Source organism: Crocuta crocuta, unplaced genomic scaffold (assembly GCF_008692635.1).
Source record: "Crocuta crocuta isolate KB4526 unplaced genomic scaffold, BGI_CrCroc_1.0 scaffold3, whole genome shotgun sequence".
Taxonomy (NCBI): domain Eukaryota; kingdom Metazoa; phylum Chordata; class Mammalia; order Carnivora; family Hyaenidae; genus Crocuta; species Crocuta crocuta.
In genome coordinates, this window is record NW_027529934.1 from 11,406,039 (window position 1) to 11,432,746 (window position 26,708).

A 26,708-nucleotide genomic window follows, 5' to 3' on the forward strand; every position below is an offset into this window, starting at 1 on the left:
AATAGTCTAATCTTTGGAGCTGTCCAACAACTATTTTGGCTGCCTTGTGAAATAGTAAGCTGGAAATGTTCATAGAAAACTTGAATGATCATTGTATGGAAAGACTGTTTTAAAGGGATTCCTAAACTCAAGACTACTTGGACTAAGGAACGTTAACGTTTCTTCCAAGTGTTTAGATTCTTTAACATCCTCTTGAGAAAGGTAATTTAGAAATATAAATAACAAAAAAGGAAATGATTTCTGCCCAGACATAACAAATGTGTTTTATGCAGAAATCGTCTCCAAATGTAACTATTTTTTTTTCTTCTGCTTAGTCATCGTTTCCTCTTAAAGTTCTGCACGGAAAAGATGATAAAATTCCACAACATTTGCCTGTTGCTTTAAACAATAGATATTTAGAAGGTACAAAACCATACTGCTATGTTTAAGTATGTCTCCTTAAACAATGGTACAAGATGGATTTAGTTTTTATTGTCTTCAAACCTTTGCAGTTGGGTAAGACTACTCTAATTATCTGAAACCCAAATGCTGAGCTATAATTACCTTTCCATTTACTTCATGATCTATGATAGGCATGATCCATCCCTCTTAAAATAGTGCCAGTGACAATGGGTAATAATGTGTAGGCATTATTTTGTTATCTTTGTTTTAACAAATTTATATGAACATAAATTTGAGTTGAATTTTCTTTTAAAGTTTTTCTAATCAGCACTATTTTATCAAACTGCAAGTTTATTTTGTTGTTTTTAATCCCCTTTAAATAGAACCACCTCATATCAATGGATCTGAAGAACCTGTAGAGATATCAGTGATTGCTAATAATCCACTTGAACTTAAATGCTTTGCTTCTGGAATCCCAACTCCTAAAATTACCTGGATGAAGGATGGAAGGCCCCTCCCACAGACAGATCAGATACAAACTCTTGGAAGTGGAGAGGTCCTTCGAATATCTAGTGCCCAGGTAAGCGTCAAAGTCAAAAGTTATTTTATCCTGGGTTAAACCTCTCACTTGCTCATGGAGAAATTATGTTTTTGAATCCAAATCTCAGATACAAAACAAATCCAAAACCACAGATATCTCTCTCTCTCCCTCCCTCTCTCTCTCTCTCTAACCTTAAAAAGGGTAAATTGGTTCTATGGTATGCCTGATTGTGTAGACACAAGGTAGCATGACTAAAAGGAAGCAGTAGAAGTATCATATTAAACCCGAAAGAAAGCAAGATATTTAATTTCTGCAAGTTTTTCTGAGTGCTGTAAGTGATAATATATTCCCTGAAGCTCTTAATTTGTGCAATGCAGCCCTTTACAAAACTGGCAAAAAACAATCCAACATATATACATATGAGGTCTCAAAGAACATTTCTGGTCTCCAGAATGAACTAGGAGACCTACAAATGTGAACACAGAACACATGCAATTTTCCAATAAATTCAGGAAAATTGACTGTTCCTTTATTTTGTGTTTAAGGAAATTCATCTGAAATGTAAATATATTCAAGAGAAGTATGTCTGGGACATCTTATTAGAACAATCTTCTGTTTTACTAACAAAGTCAAACCTTATATTAGTTATTCTCTATCTGTGCCTTGGGGATACAAATAGTAATAATCCCTAACTCTTACCCTTGAGGAATTCAGAGATCATCTCACATGACGTGCCTAGACTGGTGCCATAGGCATGTAATCATGTTACATAGAGTTCGATGGAATTTTTGTTTTTCCTGCTGTTGTTAATATCACAATCATTGTTCCTTTAAACCTGGAATAACAAAATATTTAATTATATTCTGTGTGCTTTTTCAGTGAGAAAAGAGGAAGGAAAGGGAGCTGGGAAAAGAGAGCTAAGCATTATAAATTGTCTACTGTGTCAGTCCTACGTTCAGCTCTTGGCTCTGTCACACCAGTGAGTCTATGACAACTGTGTGAGGCAATGTCTTTATTTCCAGTCTACACAGCCAGAAACAGGCACAGAGAGATTAAGTATTTGCATACCAAGTTCACTGATAGAGCTGGGTCTCAATCCTACATTGGGTTCAAAAGTCTTACCAGTGGAACTCGGCACGTTTCTCGTTTCTAATATCAAGGAGAAATTGCCTTCTATTCCCCTGTTTTCTCTCCATCAAACATTGCAATAACTCAGAGGAAATTCAAGTTAAACTGTCAAACCAGTTACTGAAGGAAAACCCTTGAATGTTATCATTTCAACAGATAAAGGAGCCAAAAGAATTCTGTAACATAAAGAGACAGGAAACTGTGTGGAATAGAATTATACATAGAATTCTATTATATAGAAACATTACATAGTTGAAGCATTATATAGTTGAGTTATAACAAAAGGAGACAAAGATGCCACAGAATTTAAGATGGTGCCATGCATGCACTAGCTATTGTGGAGAATACAAACATAATACATAAAACATGCCTCAGCCTTCCAGAAGTTTCCAGGTGTCTAGAGGATCTAAAACTACACACATGATAAAATTAGGAAAAGAAACAATAAAAAAACATTCAAGACATTTACAAAGTAGAAAATTAAACATTATCAAGTCCCAAGACTGATCTTGGTTCCGCTGCTCCTCTGTGTTTTCACAACATTTTGTACATATCTGTGTTATAGCACTTATTACATTAAATTTCACTTATCTGAACTTTGTCTTTTCGTGTATGCAACTGTAATAGATAGCTATGACTGGCGCATAGTAGTTGCTTTGCCATTCCAAATTGTGTGGTAGAGACAAGAGCTTCCTAAAATATCTTCCATAAAATGCTAGTTCTGTGAGTTACTCCACTGCGGGAAATTCTGTGACCAAGTACAGCTGGAAAACTTTATATCCTATACCTTCCTCCCCTTTATGAACCATAGTGCTTGTCAACAATTCTACAAAATACTGCTCTAGAGAAATCTGATTAACTGTAACTTTTCAAACCCTCTATAAACAGAACACAGTTTAGAAAATGTAGCTAAAAATAATGACATAGGCATCCAGAAGGGCACAGGTTGTGAGGAAATATTTATTGGAGGAGGTAAGACTGAAGAGTAGACATGAGTGATGGTTCAAGTTTGGTTAAGTCAAAAACAATTGGGGGCAACAATATTAATTGGGAATAAAATGAGTTGGTAGAGATAAGTTGATTTTTAAAGGTCTTAGACATTTGATGGGAAATTCACAAATTATTCTCTAGGCAGTGGTACATCATTTTGAGTTCTTCATTGAAGGACTATGTGAGTGTCATTCTTCTTAAAGTTGTGTTTAAGTATTTTTGCAAATGGACTAGTCTTAAATTTTTTCAAAGGAGTTTTTGCAGCCTACAAAAAATTTTTTCCATAACTTATAAAGTCAATTTTGAATGCAAGAATTCAAAAATTCACAATATTCTAGGAGTGTTCAAGTAGTAAAAATAAATGAAAACAGGATTTTTCTGCTTTTCCAAAATACATTTTTCACAGAAGTAAGATCATCTGTTTTCCAGAGTATATTTTATGCGTACATAAGCATAGGCTGTGTCTACACAATGTCAAACATATGAAGGAAGGCTCACACTTTCAGTGGAAAGTATGCACAGGGTTTTTAAAGAAATGTTTCTGCTTTTAGTCAGATACTAGTAGATTATTCTGTCAGTCTGACACTATTTACAACTGGATTACATAATATAGCTCTTTTGTTTCACCATGTTTACCAAAGGTAGATTCAAAATGTGGTATTAATATACATTATTTAAATAACCTATATTTTATTTGTTGACTTAAGTTGTATTTTTTTTCTTCAGGAAGATGCCCATTGAGCTTTTAGGTCTATCATTTAAATCCATAAATACTAATTGGTTCAGTAAACATGGTGTATCTAGCCTGTGATGTATGGTGCGGGGTCCTACATATAGCTGCCTTTTCTGTGATCATGAAATATACCTAACATGCAAAGGTTCTGAGATCAAATATTGAAACCCTCTTAAAACATAGTTTCATATATGATAGAGACACCATGCAGTGCTCACTACCAGGGTACTAATCACAAATGTTAAAACAGTTTATTAAATTTTAATTGTGCTCTCTTAAATGATACATTGCTTCATGTGAGACTTTTGTATTCATTCTAGTGAATGAAACTGGCAAGTTAGCATCGTGTAATTCACTTCTTTGGATTTTGCAGGTGGAGGATACAGGAAGGTATACGTGTCTGGCGTCCAGTACTGCAGGCGATGATGATAAAGAATACTTAGTGAGAGTACACGGTAAATTTGGCAAAATCTCCTGCAATCTATCATAGGCCTAATTAGAAGCCATAATTTGTGGAACATGGGCAACTCCACAGCACATCATAAGATATGTTTATGCATGAGGAAATATGTAGTTTGCAAATCTGATTCTTATATTTGGCTGATCAAGTCCTTCTTGAAAATACTTCAGTGGACTTTTTGACTTATTTATTTTTGTTCCTGCACAAAATAATTCATAGCTGTTGATTTACAATCATAGAATATAAATTACGATAAAGAAGAAAATGTCACCCAATCTTACCACATAAAGGTCCTTTTGCATACAGATGTTTTGTCGCAGAAATGTATCATACAGCATGTAGTATTTAACTTCATTTTCATCTCTCTTAATGGTATGGTGAACATGTTTTCTTGTCAAAACATAATTTTATAACAAATTTTAGTAATGACCTAGTGCCCCATTTTATAAATATGTCATTTATTCACTCCATTCCCTATTTTTGGATATTTAAGCTGTTCTGTTCTCACGAGTATAAGCAATACTGTTATAGACATCTTTGTGCATATATATTGGCCTGTTTCCTTAATTATTTTATTTTGATAAATTTCTGTAAGTACACTTGCTTGATAATGCGCGCGCGCGCGCGCGCGCACACACACACACACACACACACACACACTTAAGGCTTTGAAATTTATTGCCAAATTACCTTCTGGAAAAGTTGGGCCATTTAAACTCTGGCCAATATATTTATTTCAACATAGAGATGGGAATTACTCTTTATGGAAAGGAACATTTAAAAAACCAAATGGAAATATTTATTTCACTCTCATAGCCTAGATGACCAGGCAATGCAAATTGTTTGTTATTTAGGAAACCCCCCTTCTCTTACCAGCCCTACACACAAATAAGCCTGCCATTAGTTGACAAGTCACCTTAAAGGATACATTTCTGGGGCGCCTGTGTGGCTTAGTCGGTTAAGCGTCCGACTTTCGCTTAGGTCATGGTCTCGCGGTTCGTGGGTTCGAGCCCCGCGTCGGGCTCTGTGCTGACTGCCAGCTCAGAGCCTGGAGCCTATTTCAGAGTCTGTGTCTCCCTCTTTCTCTGACCCTCCCCTGCTCACGCTGTCTCTCTCTCTCTCCTAGAAATAAATAAAAATATTAAAAAAAAAAAAAAAAGAACCTGACTTTTGTTCAGGTCGTGATCTCACAGTTCCTGAGTTCTAGCCCCATGTCAGGCTCTCTGCTGTCAGTACTTCAGATCCTTGCTTGCGCTCTCTTTCTCTCTCAAAAATAAAACATTTTAACAAAAAGATAACATTTCTGAATATTGAGAAAGTATATACATTTCTGTATGTTATAATGGACTGACCTTCATTTATTAGTTTTGAAATCTGGGATTCAGAGAAATCATTACCAAGTGTGGAAACTGGATAAGAAATCCTTTCTTTGTGCCTTAGTTTCTTGACCTGTTAAATGGTGATAGTAATGTGATTATATTACTTATCCTGTCATCCATGTGATTCTTGGAAGAATGTCATTACTCTGTGTGTGAAGGTACAGAGTGGGGCTTAAAACAAAGGCCACTATTTGTAATCATCTGTACCATAAATTGAATGTAGAACATTTTAAGCTTATGCCTCTTATTTTACATAACAGAAGTAAAACCTAAGATAATGCAGATCATTTAGTATCTTGTTTATTGAAAGCCTCTGACATGTTTGTTCTCACACCTAGTGCCCCCTAATATTGCTGGGCCTGCTGAGTCCCAGGATCTCACTGTGTTACGGAACAGACAAGTGACATTGGAATGCAAATCGGATGCAGTGCCCCCACCTGTAATCACTTGGCTTAAGAATGGAGATCGGTTACAGGTAAATCCTCCTAAATTCCACAAATCCATTTTGAGGAAAAAATCAGCTGAGGAGTCTTTGCTAGGTAGGCAAAGCCAAACAACATGAGGCTATTGTTATTCAACATTGAGGGAGTGGGCATGAGATCTTTTAATCAGCCTTCTTTTTCTCAACCTTTGCCTGGGTAGGTAATACCTAGTCATGGCTCAAAAGACAGGTATTTTGATAAAGACACTCTGTAAATGGGCCCAAGTATGTATCTCCTGGAGTCCATGGATTAAACTGGATTTGAAACACTCAGCTATTTCTTTATGAGAGGGAAGAAATCATCTGAGTCTCAAAAGAACTGACCCGTCCTACTAAGTGTCTTGGACAAACCTTTTACTGAATTTATCTGGAATAAACCAGGACCTCAGGAGGAACTCCCAGAATCTAGGTGATACCCTTGGATGCCAGAAATATAGGACTGGAACCCTTGAAGAACTCACTGACTGGCTTTCGAAAGCTTCCCACTCTCATGTGATATCTGTCTGCTGTCATTGAGTGTCATAGCCCAGGATCCTAAATTGCCTTTTAGCTGTTGGTTCAAAGCCTTGACTTTGAATGCTCCGATTGTTCCTATCCTAGTGAGTAGTTATGCTTTTTTCCCCTTTTGTTCCTCTCCATCCTGTTAGTATAACTTACTGTGCTAATTGTGTCTAATTATAAAAGAAGAGTAAGTCCCTTAACACCTAAGGCAGAAGAACATCTACCACCACCAAACCACACCAAGGGACCAAAAGCAGACTGGATTCTAACTGGGAGTTGCTTACATGCTAAATTATCATGGGTATCACTTAACGTTAATGTGCCTCAGTTTCTCTATTGTGCCCCTGCTATAATGATAGGCACTATAATTGCTGCTGGAGTAGTCTTCACCCTCAAGAAGCTCACAGACTACTTGAAAAGAAATGCAAATAAATCAAAAATTATAGCATGGATACAACTCATATGTTAGAGTGACATATAGTATTTATAAAAACAGAAGAGAAGTTAGTAACTCAGACTTCAGGGTAAGGGACAGCTCACAGGAGCCTCTTGGAAAGGGTAAATTCAGTTTTAAATGATGAGTAGATGTTGGGTGAGAAAGAAAAGGGGAATCCTAATGATAGATAATGGCATCTTCCAAGCCATTTCAGGAAAAGGAATGCAAGTAGCTTGGTGTGGCTGAGGGAAACTTTGATTAAAATCCTTTGATGATTCCTCATAGATTTCAGGATTCAGGTTAAACTACCCAACTTAGCTCACAAGACCTTTCATACTCTGACATTTTCTCCGTAGTTTTATTTACTTAAAACTATCAGGTGTTCAGATAGAGACTGAGTGAATGTTAATGACAGAGACATTTAGACTAATCCCAGCTATGATCAAGTGATGTCAGTACTGGGACAGGGTGAGTTCAACAATTATGAAAAAAAGATGAATTCAGTTTCAAGTATTTTGAGTTTCAAGACTTATATATTATCCAAGTGGATTTTCTAAAAAGTACTAAGAAATATGGGTCCCTATTTCATCAAAAACATCTTTGACTTGGTAGTCCTCTGTGCTACGACCAGTTATTGAAGCCATAGGTTTATATGAAGTTGACCAGAAAGCATACAGTGTGAGAAAAATCTGTAAATGAGAAGAGAATATAAGGCAACACTGATAAGTACAAGGTGAGCAAAGGAAGAAGAGAAGAACAGAATTGAGAAGGAGGACTCAGAGAGATAGGATTAAATACAGGAGACAGTGGTGTACTAAAAGCCAAAGAAAAGAGAGGGAATGGTTAACAGAGACCATGCTAAAATACAAATTAAGTTGTGTACATGATTTTGGCAATACACAGAAATAATTAAAGATCTGAACAATGGTTCTTCAATAGAGTAATCAGAGGAGAAGGTAGGTAGGTTACCATTGTTGGGAGAGTTAAGGAAAAAGACAGAATGGAAATAATTGTGGGCTATTCTTTATATAAAAGACTAGCATATGTAAGAGACTGAAGATACAAGAGAGAGAAAGAGAAGTTTATAGACAACATGTGTTGGATGGAGAAGGAATGGGACCCTGGTCACAGGTGAAGAAATCACCCTTGGACAGAAAGGCTGACCTTTTTCCACAGGGATGGGAAGATAGAAAGGAAGGTTTACATTCATATGTAAGGGAGGAGGAGGAGAGAACTGCAGGCGCAGGGCTTTGATTTTCTACATGGAGTAGGAAGCAAGATCATTGACTGAGAATGAGATGCTGTCTGAAGAAAGAAGTCAAATTTGGAAGAATCACTGGTGGCCAATGGAAAGAGACCAGAGAAAATTGTAGGAGACTTGAGGCGTTAGCAGAACTTACTGATATTCATGGAACAAAGACATTATTAAGAATCAACTCTGATGTTTTTATTAGCCTGAAACCCTGCTATACCCATATAAAAAAGTTAAAAATAGATATTTTATAGAACTTACCATATATGTTTAAGAAATCACTTACTCTCATCAGAGGTAATAACGTTTTATCACTAATAGCCCCTATAGCAATGAAAGGCCTAAAGAAAATACGTGACCTTATAAAATAAAGAGCTGAATTGCATATTTTAGTATGAACAATGCTTTTCATTAGAAATATATAGTTAGCCCCTGAACAACATAGAGGTGAGAGGCACTAACCCTTCCATGTAGTTAGAAATATGCCTATAAATTTTGACTCCTCCCCCAAATTTTACTACTAATCCACTGACCCAAAGCCTTACCAATAACACAGCCAATCAACATATATTTTGTATGTTATATATGTTCTCTATTTTTACATAAATAAGCTAGAGAAAAGAACACATTACTAACAAGGTCATAAGGAAGATACAATGTATGTACAGAACTGAATTATATTTATCAAAAAAAATCTACATGTACGTGGATCCATGCAGTTCGAAGGTCAATGGTATATCTATCTGGGGCAGAGCCCATGTGACAGAAAAATCTTATTTAAGCCACCCCTGAAGTAGTTCCTTCTTTGATGCAACCAGAAAATAGCAGTCTTTGATGCTACCTGGAAATTTTTAATGATTATGAATATCATGCATCTTTATACAAAATTGTTTACATCTATTTTCCCAATTGGACTTAGTAGCAGAAACTTGGTTTCATTGTCACTATATTTTCATAATTCTTGTTCCTATACCTGGACACAAAATAAATACTTAACAAATATTTGTAGGTTAAAATCATTTATTTACTTATTTTTAAAATGTTAAAGGACCACTGTTTCCTAGAAGTTAAGCAAAGTTAATTTAAGTCATGACGCTTTCAGTTGTAAATGACAGAACTGAACTCAAACCAACTTAAAAATCATTTAACAGCATTTATTACCTACAGTGATTGGTGATCTTAGGTTTCAGGTCTTAGGTATTACTAGATCCAGAGATTCTTCTCACATAATCGAGCATCGATGATATTCTTCCTCTGAATCTCAATTCTGCTTGCTTTGATTCAGAGCAGGCTGTCCTCACATGATCAGACCACACCAGGCTGTCCGTCCTCACTACCAGATACCGATAAAAAGAATGTCTTATTCCCCAGCACTTCCAGCACAGTCCTGCAGAGGGCTCTCGGGGGCCCAGCTGCCCATCCTTGAAAGGATCATTGTGGCCAGGAGAACTGGGAAGGTGGATTGTGCCCTTGCCTTAGGCACACATAGAAGATGTGGTTTATCTATACCATGGAATACTACATGGCAATGAGAAACAATGAAATCTGGCCATGTGTAGCAACATGGATGGACCTTGAGGGTGGTATGCTGAGCGAAATAAGTCAGGCAGAGAAGGACAAGTATCATATGTTTGCACGTATAGGAGGATTAGGAGGAACTTAACTGAGGACCATGGGGGAGAAGAAAGGGGTAAATGGTGGGGGAAAGGGAGAGAGGCAAACCATGAGAGACTCTTGAATGCTGAGAACAACCTGAGGACTGATGGATGTGGGGGGGAGGGGGAAGATGGGCATGGAGGAGGGCACTTGTGGGGATGAGCACTGGGTGTTATATGGAAACCAACTTGACAATAAACTATTTGTAAGGAAAAAAAAAAAGAAAGAAATAGTTCCCAAGGGGTTTGGATCCCGGGATAACAGTCGGGGGAGCAGACAAAACATAATGGAAGAGAGGCAATCCACAGTTCACTATAGTTCCTTTTTGCTGTTATAAATATAGTAACATTTTATTCTCTTTTCCGGACATTTTAATGGTAAATTTTATTTGCGGAATCCAGGCAAGCCCTCGGGTACGAATCCTCTCTGGAGGGAGATACTTGCAAATTAATAATGCAGATCTAAGTGATACAGCCAATTATACTTGTGTGGCCAGCAACGTTGCAGGAAAGACTACAAGAGAATTTCTTCTCACTGTAAATGGTAAGAAAGTTAGCCATTGTTTCACGATTTAAAAATTTAGCCAAGGGCATTCAAAGAAATGATAACATTTTTATTTCTTATGGGCACACTAAATGAATTCTTGTGGTTAACTTATTTTTTGAAAAAGACAACATGTAGTATTTGTATTATGGCTATATTCAAATGCTATTTCAAAAAAATTAAAGGTACATTATCTTAGAGGATCATATATTTCCAATTGTTATCAGTATATCCTGATGTCCTGTATCATTCAGATCAGAGCCATTGAGAAAGTTACACTAAATCTCTGGATGACAGGTGGTCCATTGTTTAGCTCACCTTTATTGATGCTGGTGTTGGGTGCTACAGAGACTGCCACAGTACTGTGGTTTTCTCAACTATAAAATCTAAACATTACAATTTGTCAATTTGGGGGGGTTATAACATAGGCTTTTCTCCCATACTAGCGTCTTTGGTTAATATATGAAGCTTTACAGAATATTGGGTGACCTACACAACTAATATCTCTAATACTAAAGTTAAAATCTGAGTTTTCTATTCCCACATGAACTCAACGATTAATAAAATACATACTCTGAGACTTGCATGATTAATCACAGATGTGCTTTTCATTAGACCAGCCCACTTTCTGTTCTTTATTTAAAGTGAAGCTGTTCCAGTGTTAACATTCCCTGACCATTATTTGGCCAAAGAGAAATAAGAAATATCATCTTTAATTTGCATCAGACCAGAGCTCATTTTTATTCAAGCGTCTCTCCTGGAAAGCCAGATTTCACACACCGTATCAGGGATTTAAAACCTCCTTTCCCCCCATCTGTGCTTTATTTTTCAACACAGAAAATCTTGAGTAAGACTTTAGGAATTAAACCCCAATTCTATTTATACTAACCAGAATTAGCCACAGGCAAAGCTGTACCTTTGACTCAAAGCTAACCTTGTATTACCTTTTCAGAGTCTTAGTTTGGGTCGTGTTATTAATATGAATGAAGTTTTCCACATGCCTTTCTTGCACAGCTCCCCCAAACATAAAGAGCGGCCCCCAGAGTCTTGTCATTCACTTAAATATGTCGGCTATATTGGAATGCCTTGCTGAAGGTGTGCCGACCCCAAGGATAACATGGAGAAAGGATGGAGCTGTTCTATCTGCAAGTCACGCAAGGTAACAATTCTGGAGAAGGATGAAAAATACTAACGGAAATATAAATTCTTGAATCTTTTTTTCCAATGTTTTATTTTGGTCTTCTTATATTTAATATTGGTGTCTTCATCTTCATATGAGAATCAACACATACTATTTTAAAAGCATAATCGTAAGGCTTATGTCCAAAGCTTAATGATTATAATTCATCCAAGAGCACAAGTCCATCTGCTATGCACCTTTGCAGAATATCCCTTTTTTTCCACCCAGGGTATTGCAAATTTCTAAAGCAGGAAAAAAACAAAAACAAAAACAAAAAAGGATTTAACTATAAGTCTTGTAAAATACTCTCAGTCAAAATGCAAATAATCAGAAAAGACTGATTCCAGGGACCTTGCTTGTGATCTTTCTTGTAGATACTCCATCTTGGAAAATGGGTTCCTTCATATCCAGTCAGCACATGTCACAGATACCGGGCGATATTTGTGTATGGCTAGCAATGCTGCTGGAACAGACCGTAGGCGAATAGACTTACAGGTCCATGGTAAATATACTTCTATGAATGACATCTAATCTTTGGGTTAAATGCTCTTCCATAGCCTAAACCAGTGAGATCATAAAGACTTTGATATCCAGGACTATGTAAATGTACCACACTCTCTTGCGAACAGGAAAGATCCATATTTTCTCCTCATTGTAGCCAGCGCCATCACAACACTCTTTAAATTCATAGAGCCTTACTGTGTTTGTAACTATGGGGCAGGTTACCAGTGATTAATTTCAGTCCGGCAGAAATACTTCAGATGGCACACTATTTGCTGAATGCATCTCCCTCTTACTTGTTGACTTTGTTTTAGTCCCTCCATCCATTGCTCTGGGTCCTACCAACATAACTGTAACGGTCAATGTTCAAACTACTCTGGCTTGTGAGGCTACTGGGATACCAAAACCATCAATCAGGTGGAAGAAAAATGGGCATCTTCTTAATGTGGATCAAAATCAGAATTCGTATAGGTAAGGAGTAATTTAATTGAAAACTCTCACCTACTATTTAGAAACATAATTTTAAAAAGAAGTAACATTTCGGGGCGCCTGGGTGGCTTAGTCGGTTAAGCGTCCGACTTTCGCTTAGGTCATGATCTCGCGGTTCGTGGGTTCGAGCCCCGCGTCGGGCTCTGTGCTGACTGCCAGCTCAGAGCCTGGAGCCTGTTTCAGAGTCTGTGACTCCCTCTCTCTCTGACCCTCCCCTGCTCACGCTGTCTCTCTCTCTCTCTCTCTCCTAGAAATAAGTAAAACATTTAAAAACAAAAAAGAAGTAACATTTCATCTCTATCAATGGGGACAGCATATGCATATATATATAAAGTCTGAAGAATTAACTAGTAGATAGAGTATATACTTTTTCTTAATGTGAAATTAGTTTCTCAACCTAAAAGCTTTTTTTGAATTATAGGATCAACTTCTCCATTCATAAGCCCTATGGATGGAGGTCAGAGAGATCTACAAGATTAGATTCCTATTCTGCTTTGTTTTTTAGCACCTTTTAGAATTTTATAAAGACAAAAAATTAAAACATCATTTGGTATAAAAGAAAAACCATTCTGTAAAATTAATACTAGCTGTAGCTGTAGAATAAAAAATAAAATTCTGAGCCTTGAAATACAACTTAGGTATTTGATAGCATGTCGGGGGGAGGGAACACGTCATTTTCTCCAATTTTTTACATTCTTCCGGCTTTACTTCCATTAGCTCGTAATATGATAGTGTATGTTTTTTAAAAGCTAACCAGTAAATCACTGGGAATTTCTGATGTTTTAGATGAACATCGTTTCTTATATCTCAGTTAAGTTAATGGATATCTTGTCAAAGCGTTTGCCATGATACTAAAAACAAATGTCCTTATAGGTCTACTTTGACAACAATTGCTTCTGATACATCAGGAAATATGAAGCTAGGAGTTTCACTTGGAATTCTCTTGTTTATCTCTCTTTCTCAACCTTTTAATCTTTGGGTACCAGGAGTCTAGTGACTTAAAGATATACACTATGTGGAAAATACACAATATCGTTGAATAAAAAAGCATGTCACATGTATTCCCATTAAAGCAAATTGTTTTTATTCCATCAGCACACACTTTGAAGTAAGAAAATAAATATTTTATTTAGATTTACTTAGAATAATATACGTATATTTATTAAAGCTCCTAAATATTTGAAGTGATCCAGATCATTTTGGTTTTTAATTGATTAGACATTAGGGAAAAGGCTTATTGATGTATGTGCTGTGCATCCCTAAGATGTCCAGCATATGCAAGTAGACATGTGAAATAGGGAAACATGCAAGACAGACAGAGTTGCAATTGTGAAATTTAGAGACAGTTTATGTGAAGCAGTTGAGATGATGCCAGAATGTATTCAATGTTCAATAAACAATAGCTCTCATCATTTTAGCTATATATAAACAATAGCTATAATACATTTTAGTGTATTTCAAAATTAGGAGAGCATGGTTGATCATGACAGAAGCATTCAGAAAATGCAAGGTGCCCTCTTTGAACAATCCACCCAATTGCTTCCTGTAAATCTCAAGGTTAGGCTCTATTAGCCATTGCCCATATCACAAAGTCTGATATATGAAGTATCAGAGAGACTCCTCATTTTAACATGAGGAAAGAATTCCATTTCCCTTAGTTCACAAGATGGTACCATGTTGAACCAACATTTATGAAAAATGATATACAGTACATCAGTGCTTTGAAATCTTTCTTCTAGGCTCCTTTCTTCAGGTTCACTAGTAATTATTTCCCCTTCTGTGGATGATACTGCAACCTATGAGTGCACCGTGACAAATGATGCCGGAGAGGATAAAAGAACTGTGGATCTCACTGTCCAAGGTACTGGCTTACTGTATGGATTGACAGTTGCTATCAGGATACATTTCATCATTCCACTAGTTCACAAGAGGGCTTCCTTTTCCACTCATCTAACATTCACTTACAGTGTAGGAACAGAAAGATGTATGATAAGGATTTGGAAATTTGGAGGAGCTGAAAATGTGTACTTTCTTTTTGTTGTTATTGTTTTAGTTCCACCTTCCATAGCTGATGAGCCTACAGACTTCCTAGTAACCAAACATGCCCCAACGGTGATTACCTGTACTGCTTCGGGAGTTCCACTTCCTTCAATCCACTGGACAAAAAATGGGATAAGACTACTTCCCAGGGGAGATGGTTATAGAATTCTGTCCTCAGGTAAGACTAAGCTCAGTGATTACACATCTATGATTAGATTAATCATGAATGGCTGGCTTCACCTGGCCTTTTCTTGCACCAAGATAAAAGAATAAAATACATTTTCATCCCTAGACTTAGGCACCTGAGGGGAAGGGCAGTTAGCGTGGCAAGGGGAATTAGAGAACAGGAGAGAAAAAAAATCTGGAAATAAGATAATAATAACTGAATATAATAAGCATGATCACTGGAATTTTATGTCCAAATTTACTGATGCAAAGGTTTTACAAGTTCACAGGTTGCCTTTGAGTGAGCCCATACCCTTCTGTTGGCCAAAAAGAATCTCCATTCATTTAACAAACATTTAGTGCCTAAAATAAGTTATAGACTCCACGGAGTTTCTGAGGATATAAAAGTAAGAGGGTTCTTGTTTTCAAGGTTTTATAATTGAGCAGGTAGGGAAGGTTGGGTGATAAGTGCTAGGACGGATCATTTATCCATCCTAACTGGATGGAGTGGTAGCAACCATCATTTATAAAGTTTATGTATTGAAAGAGGGAAAAAAATCACCTAAGTGAAAACAGGGGTAATTCACTTTGGTGTTTCTGAAAACTCATCCCCCACATTGGGAAGGTACACTAGAGATAAACTAAAATTGCAGCTAACATCCCAGGGCTTTATGCATCTGTGCATATAATTCTAAGGAAATTCATTTTCTCAAAAGAAGGGAAATAATGGAAAATCATTCTTAAGGTAGAACTTGGCTTTCAAAGCAAAGTATTTTGGCTGTCTCAGAAACCCATATAGATTGGTAGCAATTAAAATCATAAAATAGAAATTAACTACCCTTCAGCACAAGGTATTATGTTAAGAGAACAGTTTGGAACTTTCTCAAAATATTAAACATACGTGCCATATGACCCAGAAGCTCCATTCCTAAGAAATGAAAACATATGTCCACACAAAGACTTGTATGCAAGTGGTCATTCAGCATTATGCACAGTAGACAAAGGAGAAACAATTCAAATATCCACCAACTGGTGAATGAATAAACAAAATATGGAAAATCCACACAACAAAATTCTTATCAATAAAATAGAGCAAAAATGTTGACACATGCTACAAGAGATGAAACTCAAAAACCCTCTTCACAGTGAAAGAAATCAGACACAAGACATCTGTATGACTCCAACTGCGTGAAATGTTTAGAGAAGGCAAATATATGGAGAATAAGAAGAGATTAATGACTGGCTTAAGTTGGGAGTGAGAAGTGACTGTAAATAGGATGAGATTTCTTTTCAGGATAATAGAAATTTCCTAAAAATTAGATTGTAATAGTTGTGCAATGCTGTAAATATAGTAAAAACCATTGATTGAAATGTACATTTAATTGGGTGAATGTTATGGTATGTAAATTTTACCTAAATGAAACCATTAATGATGATCACAAGGCACTGTGTTAGGCACTTCAGGGGGTGCAAGTATGCATATAAGCCGAGCACCACTGTGCTATGGGGAAGAAAACACAAATTCAGAGAAACCTAGTTTATTGAACCAGAAAAATGGTTGCAGGAAAATGGATGCACTGTGCATAAAAACTTTTTTTCTCTTTAGGAGCAATTGAAATGTCCGCTACTCAGTTCAGCCATGCTGGAAGATACACTTGTGTCGCCAGGAATGCAGCTGGTTCTGCGCATCGACACGTGACCCTTCGTGTCCAGGGTATGAAGGTTACTTATTCGTTAAAAGTTTGTTGTTGTTTTTCCTTCAAGTATGTTTATTCTTGAAGGGATATACTGTCTAGAGTTACGCAACCCAGTAATATCTTGGGGATATGAAAGATTGATAGGTATTAGTCACTAGACTAAAACAAAACAAAACAAAAAACCCTACAGATGACAAATCACACAGAACATCCCCTAAATCATTTTTTTCTTGAATTTCTGTAATCTGTTCCTGCTTCTAATGTTTTATTTATTTTTGAGAGAGAGAGAGATAGCGCACGCAAGCAAGCGGGGTAGGTGCACAGAGGGAGGGAAGAGAGGATCCAAAGCAGGCTCTGTATTGACCACAGAGAGCCCGATGTGGAGCTTGAACTCACAAACCATGAGATCATGACCTGAGCTAAAGTTGGACGCTCAACCAACTGAGCCACCCAGGCGTCCCTGCTTCTAGTCTTGTAATGGAAACTGCCTACAGTAGCAAGACTTAAAAAATGTACTACGGTCAATATTCTCTTCTCCCTAGGACAATCAGATCACTAAAAACTTGGAAATCTGAATCTGGGCATGTTTAACCCATGGCTACTTTAGATGTTCCTGCCACTGACTGGTGCCATTGCTTTCTCTGTTGCTTGGTTCTTACAGAGCCTCCAGTCATTCATCCTCAGCCAAGTGAACTAGATGTCATTGTAAACAATCCAGTTTTATTACCATGTGAAGCAACAGGGACACCCAGTCCTTTCATTACTTGGCAAAAAGAAGGCATCAATGTCATCATGTCAGGTACCTACCCGTGTTTCTATCAAGAAAACCATAGCAAACCAGTGTATTATAATTCAGAAGTCAGTATGCCCTTTTAATGGAAAACATTTTTAACAAAAATTCTTTTCACCCTGCTTTCATAATCGTGATGTAGGCAGAAGTCATGCAGTTCTTCCTAGTGGCGGCTTGCAGATCTCCAGAGCTGTCAGAGAAGATGCTGGCACTTACATGTGTGTGGCTCAGAATCCAGCCGGTACAGCCTTAGGCAAAATCAAATTAAATGTTCAAGGTACCTAAATAATTCATCTCTATATTCCATTGCAAAGATGCTTGTAACAATGTATGCCAAATTTTGTCCGTCTACAATGATGATGCTGCCATAGGTCTCAACAGTAGGAGTTTACATTATACAATGTGTTTTTCTATCACTCTTATGAAGAAGAAAAATTAATGTTTGGGGGCTTATGGGGGGTCATTGCTAGCATAAGAAAACTGAGGCATCTCATGGTAATTATTGACTTTTTTGAGCTTCCATTTGGCACTCTATTTCATTGTGACACATAATGTGACTTTTAAAACCATTCTCTCCATAATACTACATTGGATGAATTATGAAACACTACTTTGTAATATCCACTCAAAACACAAATCATAATTTTTAAAGTCATAAATCAAAAAAATCATGAAACAAAAAAATCATAATTGCAGTTAAGCAATTTGACAGGCAAAAATTATTCTGTAGACAAAGCAGAGTTTTTTCTACATTTAACTGTTATTATCTGGGCATAATATTCAGATTTGCATACATTGTTTTTGTGAGTGAAGAAGACACCTGGAAATAGGTTCTGAGCTATGGAGTTTGCATTAGCTGATTTTGAATTTCCTTACAGTGTGGTTTTCCTATGGTGGATTAATGACTGTAGTAAAGCTCACTTAACTGCACACTGTAAATCTCATTTCTTTATATTTTTCAACATTTTCTCAATTTTATTTTATTGGAATAATAAGTAGGAATACATTGAACACTCAGACATGATGATGCTTTCCTTATAAATTCTGACATGTGTTGAGCAGGAAAAAAAAGGGGACTGAGATAGAATAATGGGAAAACATAGGGATCACTTTACCTTAGGGGTTAAAGTAGGCTTTAAGAAGTAGCCTTCTCTGAAGGGGTGCCACTTAGGCTGAGACCTGAATGATGAGCCAAGCAAAGGTGGCAACATGTCCCAGGGAGAGAGGGCAGCACATGCAGTGGCCCCAAGGGAGGAAAAGAGTAAGCAAAGAAGCACGCCAGTGTGGTAGAGACTGGTGAAGAAGAAGGCTGGCAACATGGGAGGGAAGGTGGCCAGTGCATGGAAGGTCAGAAGGACCACACAAAGGTTATACTCTAAAAGTGGGAAGACTTCTAAGAGTTTGACCATGATGCTTATTTGGCTTTAGGAAGATCTCTTTTGCTGTTGTGTAGGGACTGGTTTAGAGAAGAGGCAAGACTAGAGCTGGAGGAACTCTCTAGGTCCTCCGACACAGTGTTACAGGCTGGGAGTGGCAGTGGCTGTGTAAGCGGCAGGGGTGATGGATTTCATATGCTTTTGGAGGTGTAACTGCCAGGGTGGCCAATGAATCAGATTTTGGAGGTTAGGAAAAGAGAAGAATTAATGATGTTTCCTGGGCTTTGGGCTTGAGCTAGTGAGTGGATGATAGTGCCATGGGAAGGCTGAAGGGGAGGAACTGGTTTTAGAGAAAGGAACACATTATTCCTGACTGATCCTGTTAGATGTGGGAAACTATTAGAAATCCTAGTGGAGCTATCAAATTGAGTTGAATATTTATGGATCCAGAGCTCAGGGGAGAAGTCTAGAAGAAGATAGAAATTTGGGAGTAATCAGTGTATTTCAGCCCACAAGACTGGATCAGAATTTGGACAGAAAAGAGCTAAGGACAAAGACCCGGGACTGTGCATGGTTTAAGACACAGTCTGAGAAAAGAGAGGATGCTGGAAAAGAATACAAAGGAGCAGGTAGAGATGTTGGAGGAAAGCCGAATGGAGGCAAGGAGAGGAGAACGTTTCAAGAAGAAGGGTGTGGACAGTTCAATGCAAGTGAGAGGTCAGTTGGGATAAGGATCAAAACATATTTGTTGGTTTTGACAACATGGAGATCATGGAAAGAAGAGTTCTCTATCAGAGGGGTTTTTCCTTCGCTAATTGATTAAAATCCGCAATTACGGGACAAAGAAACACAGTAAGTGATTAATAGCATTTCAACATTTGAAAACCAACCAGAGATAACTGCATGCTTTAGAGACCTGAAAATTCTGAACCAAATCTCTCTCCTTGCAGATACAGTATATAATGGCAAGTACCAGCCCAACCAAATAATGTTGGTTGATATAATTTTAATATGGTTATTTGTATTTTTTCACAACTTACTGATTTTGTTTTACTCATCACCGGTAGTGTATCTTAAAATTTGGTCTCTACATGGTTGACCGTGTCTCCATACCCTCTAGAGATGCAGCAGATAGTTCTAGGTCCCCAGGACTTGCTATGCACAGAGCGCTGCTTCAATCAGTGGAGCTCTGAGATCTCATTTCTGGTTACATTTCTCAGTCAGTATATGGTAACACTGAATATTGTTGGCTTTGTTTCTCTCTTCGATTTTCTGAAATGGGTAGTAGTTTTTGTTCTTTGTGGCTTTTGCCTACACATGCTTAAAAGGATACTTTTACTGTCATTATTGCTCTCGGCACCCCTCACTGTCTCTGGACTTGCATTGACACAAGTGGGTCTTCCTCTCCTTTCTTTTCTGTGTACTTATGATTAGTTCTTCCTCACTTATGTTTGATTGTTCTCTGATAATTATTTAATATTTCTTTGAGGCTCAACAAAATATCCAAGCCAATCCCTAAGTGGTAATTAACCTGTAATCACTAGAATACCTTCTCATAAGCTCTCCCATAGCTTTCTGAAGAAGTGTGAAGAGCTTTATCTATGTAATTCTTTTCCATAATCTATTCATTTATTCAGTCATTCAAACAGTATTTTGTTAAATATGGCAACTGTATTTGAGATACTAACCACTGTAGGAAATACTTGAGTAAAAGTATCTCTCAGCAGTTGAATGATTTTTTTTAAAAAATTTTAAATATTTTTGAGAGAGAGAGATGGCATGTGCAGGGAAGGGTCAGAGAGAGAGGGAGACACAAAATCTAAAGCAGGCTCCAGGCTCTGAACTGGCTGTCAGCACAGAGCCCAACACGGGGCTCAAACCCACGAACCAGGAGACCATGACCTGAGCCGAAGTCAGACGCTTAACCAACTTAACCAGGCGCCCCAGCAGTTGGATGATTTTTAAACTTTGAAAGGGTCTATTCAGAAAGTTTAGGTAGCTGAAGTGAATCACATAATACCATATGTTAAAGAAAATGCCTCTGTTGACGTACCTAAATTTTCTATTTTCTAGGCATGTAGTACCTCAGGAATATATGTTTATGTCCTTATTTAAAAATTGATTATGGTTAACATTTGTTAACTATGTAGAGAATAATTTTCTGAAAGTGGCTCAAAGAATTTTCTTTCCCAATGAAAACAGTGTAGTGATCCTTCAATGATAATATGGTAAAGTCAGGATTTTGTTTCTTTTCAGTGTGACTTCACTTTGCTAGAGTAATACTGTAGCATGTGCTTTTAAGATATACTTTGTATCTTTTAGTTCCTCCAGTGATTAGCCCCCATCCAAAGGCATATACCACTGTTGTGGATAAGCCCATCTCCTTACCATGTGAGGCAGATGGCCTCCCACCACCTGACATTACCTGGCACAAAGATGGCCGCGCAATTATGGAATCAGTCCGCCAGCGCCTCCTCAGCTCTGGGGCCCTGCAGATAGCATTTGCTCAGCCTCAGGACGCTGGCGAGTACACGTGCACGGCAGCTAACACGGCGGGATCAAGCAGTGCGCATGCCACGCTCGCTGTCCATGGTAGGTGGTTTCAGGTTAATTATCTCAATCTGCTAGACTGCCATGGCAAAGAGAAAAGACCACCAAGAAAGATATGATGAAAGTCAAAGCCAGGCAAAACCAGCAATCCAAAGTGGTGTGTGTGTGTGTGTGTGTATGTGTAGGTACACTTACCCTTCTAATTTGTACACTCTGTCTGGCTATTCGTGGGGGCAAAAGCAAATCTATGATTATATGTGTGTGTGTGAGAGAGATTTTGTTAAGACAGCCAAAATAATGTGTTACCAGTAATCCCCTCATTTTATGATTATAGGGATTTTTACTTTGGCTATAGATCCTATTGATGGGATTTTGTGTGTGTGTGTGTATGTTGTGATGATTCTGCTCTACTCCTCAAGTTGAAAATGATGTTGACCCAAAACTAACCACCCCAGGAGCTACATTATAAATATATTGCGAACTAATGAGAGTTGGAAATCTATTTAGTTCATTATTTTAAAGTAGCGAAATATTTACAAGTATATTTTTATAATAGAAAAAATCTTTTTTTCTTTGTAGTCAGACAACTAACAAAATATCTAAAGATCAACATTGAAATATTTTAGTTGTTAATGTATATTTTAAGACTAAAGATAAACTCCATATTCATATCAGTGTTAGGAAACAATAAATGAAACTCTTTTCGACTGCTATATTTAGAGGTGTTCTTACAATGATGATTTTCTTTTTTCTTTTTTTAAAAACTTTTGTGAAAGCTGTTTTCTATCTTTCAGGTGTATTTGAGCTGTCTACAACTTCATAGTTAAAATGATGATTTCAAATAGACACATTTTTAATTAAATAAATAAATAATAGCCCAAATTTAAATCAGTATTTCTGAGTTTTTTAAATACTTCCCCTGGTTTATACCTGTTTTCAGTTAATATAACTGAACTAATCAATACACAATAGTTCTTTATCTTCAAATAAATAATGGTCCTCCTTCTTAAGTATTTATAGAAAATTTACCAATATTGACCATATACTAAATAACAAAGCAGTCATTAATATGATTTAAAACTAAGGCCACAATTCCTGTCCACAATGCAATAAAGCTAGAAATATGTAAATATCTTTTAATGCCAAAACCTCAACCCCAGGCAAATTTAAAATACCATTCCAGTTAACAGTGAGGTCAAAGAATATGTTCTTATTTTCATGTTATTTAGAAAATAATAAACACAAGGAGTCCATATATCAAAATGTATGGTGTGTAGGCCAGGGTTGAAATCAAATATAAAATCATAGCCTTATAATTTTCATTTTGAAAAAGAATGAATTGAAGTAAATGTGCTGATGTTGCAACCTTGTAACAATAGCAGAATTGAAATATCAACTGCAAGGAAGCCAGTGAAGGTGATAATACAAATACAGTGTAAATTCATTAAAAATGAATTGAATGTTTCTGTTCCATTCAGCAAAATACATTTGTTTTCCCTGTTATCTGTTTGTGCCTATAGTCCTTCATTTAAGGTGTATATATTTACTTATATAATAAAAAAAATAATTTTTGCTGAGTGCAACTTTTGTCCTGCCACTTTTTAAAATGCCATTAAAATTGATCTATTTCTCACTGATATGTCTGAATAATTCCAGAATTCATTGTTTTTGGAGGGGAGTGTATTTTTGCTTGTTGAGCCAAGTACTCTTAATAGTTTCTAAGCCTTTTCTTTAAAAGTAAATGTCATAGTTCCAAGTCCCCTAAGGTATTTGTTAGTACACAAAATAGTCCGTTGATCTTTCTGTATTGAATTCCTAAATTCCTAAATTCCAGTTCAAAGGAATTTGAGGCATAGGAAGTATTTGCACAGAATTCTGAAATCCCTATAAAAATTTCCTCTGTGACAATATAAAAGCTGACTTGTCTTGACCTGGTTTTACTTGCAGTTGTTGAAACACATGTGAAATACCACAATAAATTGTTTTTTTCTGTAGCACTTCATGACATTCAATATGGAGGGAGTGTTTTGCCGTGTTTTATTTTTTTTTTAATATTATTTATTTATTTCTAGGAGAGAGAGNGCTGTTTTACCGTGTTTTAAACTGGTGACTTTGATTAATGTGTTCTCATGATAAGTCTGTGATACAAACCCAGTAATTATAGAATCATGGAAGCATTTTGGGGTTTTGTTGCTCTGCTTCGTTTGTTTTACTTCACTGCAATAAGCATAAGAAACTTAAGTAAGAAAAACTTTGGAAGCCAAATAAAAGCTGAAGTTTCTAGTCTAGTTCTACGTCACTTGTTCAGAAACTGATCTCGAATATTTTCAACAAGTTCAAATCCATTAAAGTTTTTACTAGAGGCATCTTTTAAGATAACAAACAAATCAAAATCTTCATAGATTTTATTTTGCTGTTTTCAGCAAAATTATCCTCAAGAGTCTTTTGTGTGTCAATTTCCAATGTGAATGAGGATATTATTGAATTCAACATCATGAATGACTATCTTTTTAAAATTCTTCATAGTACCACCTAGAATCCGAAGTACAGAAGTACACTATACGGTCAACGAGAATTCACAAGCCATTCTTCCATGCATGGCTGATGGAATCCCCACACCAGCAATTAACTGGAAAAGAGACAATATTCTTTTAACTAACTTGTTAGGAAAATATACTATTGAGCCCTATGGAGAACTCATTCTGGAAAATGTTGTGGTAAGTTTAATAGATGTGAATAGATACATTAAACCAGATTGGTAATTCACCTTTTTACTTTTAGTAACTTAGCTTGGAAATATATTCTTTAGTAACAAAAGAAAAATACTCTTATATATTCAGGCCAAAAAATGAATTTTATGCATGTTTCATTTTATGGCCCAGGTCTAAGAATAATATTTAACAGATAGTAGGAACTCATAAATGACCTCCTTCTAAAACCATTTTATTTTTGTGGAAATCTGTTTATCAGGAAAAATTCTAAGCACCCCTGTTATATTCTGTGTTTGTAACCACGTATGGGAATGATTAAAAGAACAGAGATATAAGAATGTCTGATGTGTTATTAGGCAAATAATAAAAAGCAGTTTTTCTATTCTTTTCAGGGTTTTCAATAACCCTTTCTTATCATTGACAAGGAAACTAAAGTCTGAGGAATCTATCTATGCAGGCTGAGGTTTTTTAATATTGCTAGGTGGCACTTAGCCAGTCTACAGAATAGTAGCTATGAGAAGGATCTTAGTTTTCAGTGGTAGCCAACTTGAAGATTATTCTGTGTCTGTGCATACTACATGACTTTTTAAAAAATTTACTGTGTGGTTTGAGAGTATCAATACTTGGCACCAAATATGAAATAAAAGTGAATCATTTTCAGAGCTTTTGTACTTATTATTCCTATTCGTTACCCTTCAAAATCCCTATACTCCATTATAAAATCTTTGTGGAATTAAATTTGAACAGATTAAAATGACAAAATATATCACATTAACTTTATAGTGTAATTTCAGCCATTACTCAGGCTCCTGGGAGTACCACATAAATAATCCTAGTAATAGGCTGTGTCACAAAGTCCTAACTCAACCACATGTGCCAGCGAAAGTTGTATTTAGTCAAATTTAAGTTTCCATCAGTTATAACATGCACCATTATTTTTTGTACCACTAAGAAAGAAAAAAATGCAGTTAAGTAAACTGGAGAAGATCATCAGTATTTAAGTATTTTTTAATACCCCAGTTTCTGAGGTATTAAGAGTTAAAAATGTGAATTTTAGAATTGATAAAATAAGGATAAGTTTGTTTATTTAAGCAAGATTACCCCTAAGCTCAAGAATGTTGAATTTGGGCCTTCAATGTCACTTGTGGACCTGAAGGAATTAAATGAGAAAGAAAAGTTTAGACTTTTAGTGGGAAAATGACTCAGATACGTTAAAAATAATAACAATAAGGTAGTTTATAAATAAGGACACAAATGATAAGTAGAGATCTATTTGTGAATAGCATGTACAATCCAGATTTTTAGCTTCACTTTTATAAACTCCTTGATTTTAAGCTTAAGTTTTTGTAACCTGAGAATTTAAGGATGGTTAAATGATATGATGGTAGAGAGACTTTTACAGAGAATATGACTTATTCCTGTTTGCCCTTAAAAAAAAATATGCAACCAACCAAATTTATATTGTATCTACAGTTAGTGATTAAAATCTTTATGCTACATTTCCAGTCAATTCCTTAATATTTCATTGCAAAACATATATTCTTAAAGTTTTTGAAAATATTTTTAGGGGTGCTTGAGTGGCTTAGTCGGTTAAGTGTCCAACTTCAGGTCATGATCTCATGGTTCATGAGTTCGAGCCCCGCGTCAAGCTCTGTGCTTGACAGCTCAGAGCCTGGAGCCTGCTTCAGGTTCTGTGTCTCCCTCTCTCTCTGTCCCTCCCCAACTTGCACTCTGTCTCTTTCTCAAAAATAAATAAACATTAAAAAAAGTTTTTAAATATTTTTAAATGTTTATTTTTGAGAGTGCATACATAAGTGCAAGTGGAGGAGGAGCAGAGAGAGAGAATTCTAAGCAGAGAGACAAGGAGAGAGAATCCCAAGCAGGCTCACACTGTCAGTGCAGAACCCAACATGGGGCTTGGTCTCACAAACCATGAGATCATGACCACAGCTGAATTCAACAGTCAGACCCTTAACCAACTGAGCAAGAGAGGTGAAATGGGAACTTCCGTATAATTGGACTTTGGAAGAAAGATCTGGACTGCAAATACTTGTATATATCAGCATATAGGTGGTACTTAAATCTATGAGACTGGATGAGATCTCTAAGGAATCAAGTGCAGATAGAGAAGAAAAGAGGATCAAAGACTGAGCTCTCTCACATACCAACATAACAACATTAATGTTAAAGGGAATCCATGAAAAGGAGATGGAAATGGAGCAACCAATGAGCTGGGATGGAAACGAGGAGAAAGGATAGCCTGGAAGCCAAGTGAGGATATGATATCAAAGAGAAGGGGGTCAAAATTGTGTCAAATGTTGCCAGTACAACTAGTAAGATGACTGTCAAGACCAGCCAGTGGATTTAACAAGTGAAACTTCTATTCTTTCCATGTCCTGTGATAATTTTGGTGGTCTCTGGTGCCACATTACCAAGAGAGCCAGCTATGCTGTCAAGATGCTACCAGTCTTTGAAATTATTTGTTCTGGGTGATGGACATTGAGGAGGGTACTTATTGGGATGAGCACTGGGTGTTGTATGTAAGTGATGAATCACAGGAATCTACCCCCAAAACCAAGAGCTCACTGTATACACTGTATGTTAGCCAACTTGACAATAAGTTATACTTAAAAAAAAGAATGAAATTATTTGTTCTTTATCTGAACATTGCAGAGTATCAGCACACTTGATATTTAGTAAACCTGAGAACTTTTGTAAAGTTTTATGA

The 26,708-nt window shown here is 36.6% G+C and overlaps 1 protein-coding gene across 1 annotated transcript in view; it reads left to right on the forward strand.

Moving 5' to 3' along the window:
• HMCN1 (hemicentin 1) overlaps positions 1-26,708 on the forward strand; it is a 442,670-nt gene that overhangs the window by 359,296 nt on the left and 56,666 nt on the right. The window contains exons 69-82 of the mRNA XM_077763274.1: positions 765-961; positions 4,147-4,228; positions 5,951-6,087; positions 10,340-10,481; positions 11,496-11,640; positions 12,036-12,163; positions 12,477-12,633; positions 14,391-14,512; positions 14,705-14,869; positions 16,463-16,570; positions 17,215-17,352; positions 17,486-17,620; positions 21,042-21,311; positions 23,796-23,986. Of these exons, the coding sequence (XP_077619400.1) occupies positions 765-961; positions 4,147-4,228; positions 5,951-6,087; positions 10,340-10,481; positions 11,496-11,640; positions 12,036-12,163; positions 12,477-12,633; positions 14,391-14,512; positions 14,705-14,869; positions 16,463-16,570; positions 17,215-17,352; positions 17,486-17,620; positions 21,042-21,311; positions 23,796-23,986 (2,117 nt within the window). The remainder of the gene's footprint in view (positions 1-764; positions 962-4,146; positions 4,229-5,950; positions 6,088-10,339; positions 10,482-11,495; positions 11,641-12,035; positions 12,164-12,476; positions 12,634-14,390; positions 14,513-14,704; positions 14,870-16,462; positions 16,571-17,214; positions 17,353-17,485; positions 17,621-21,041; positions 21,312-23,795; positions 23,987-26,708) is intronic.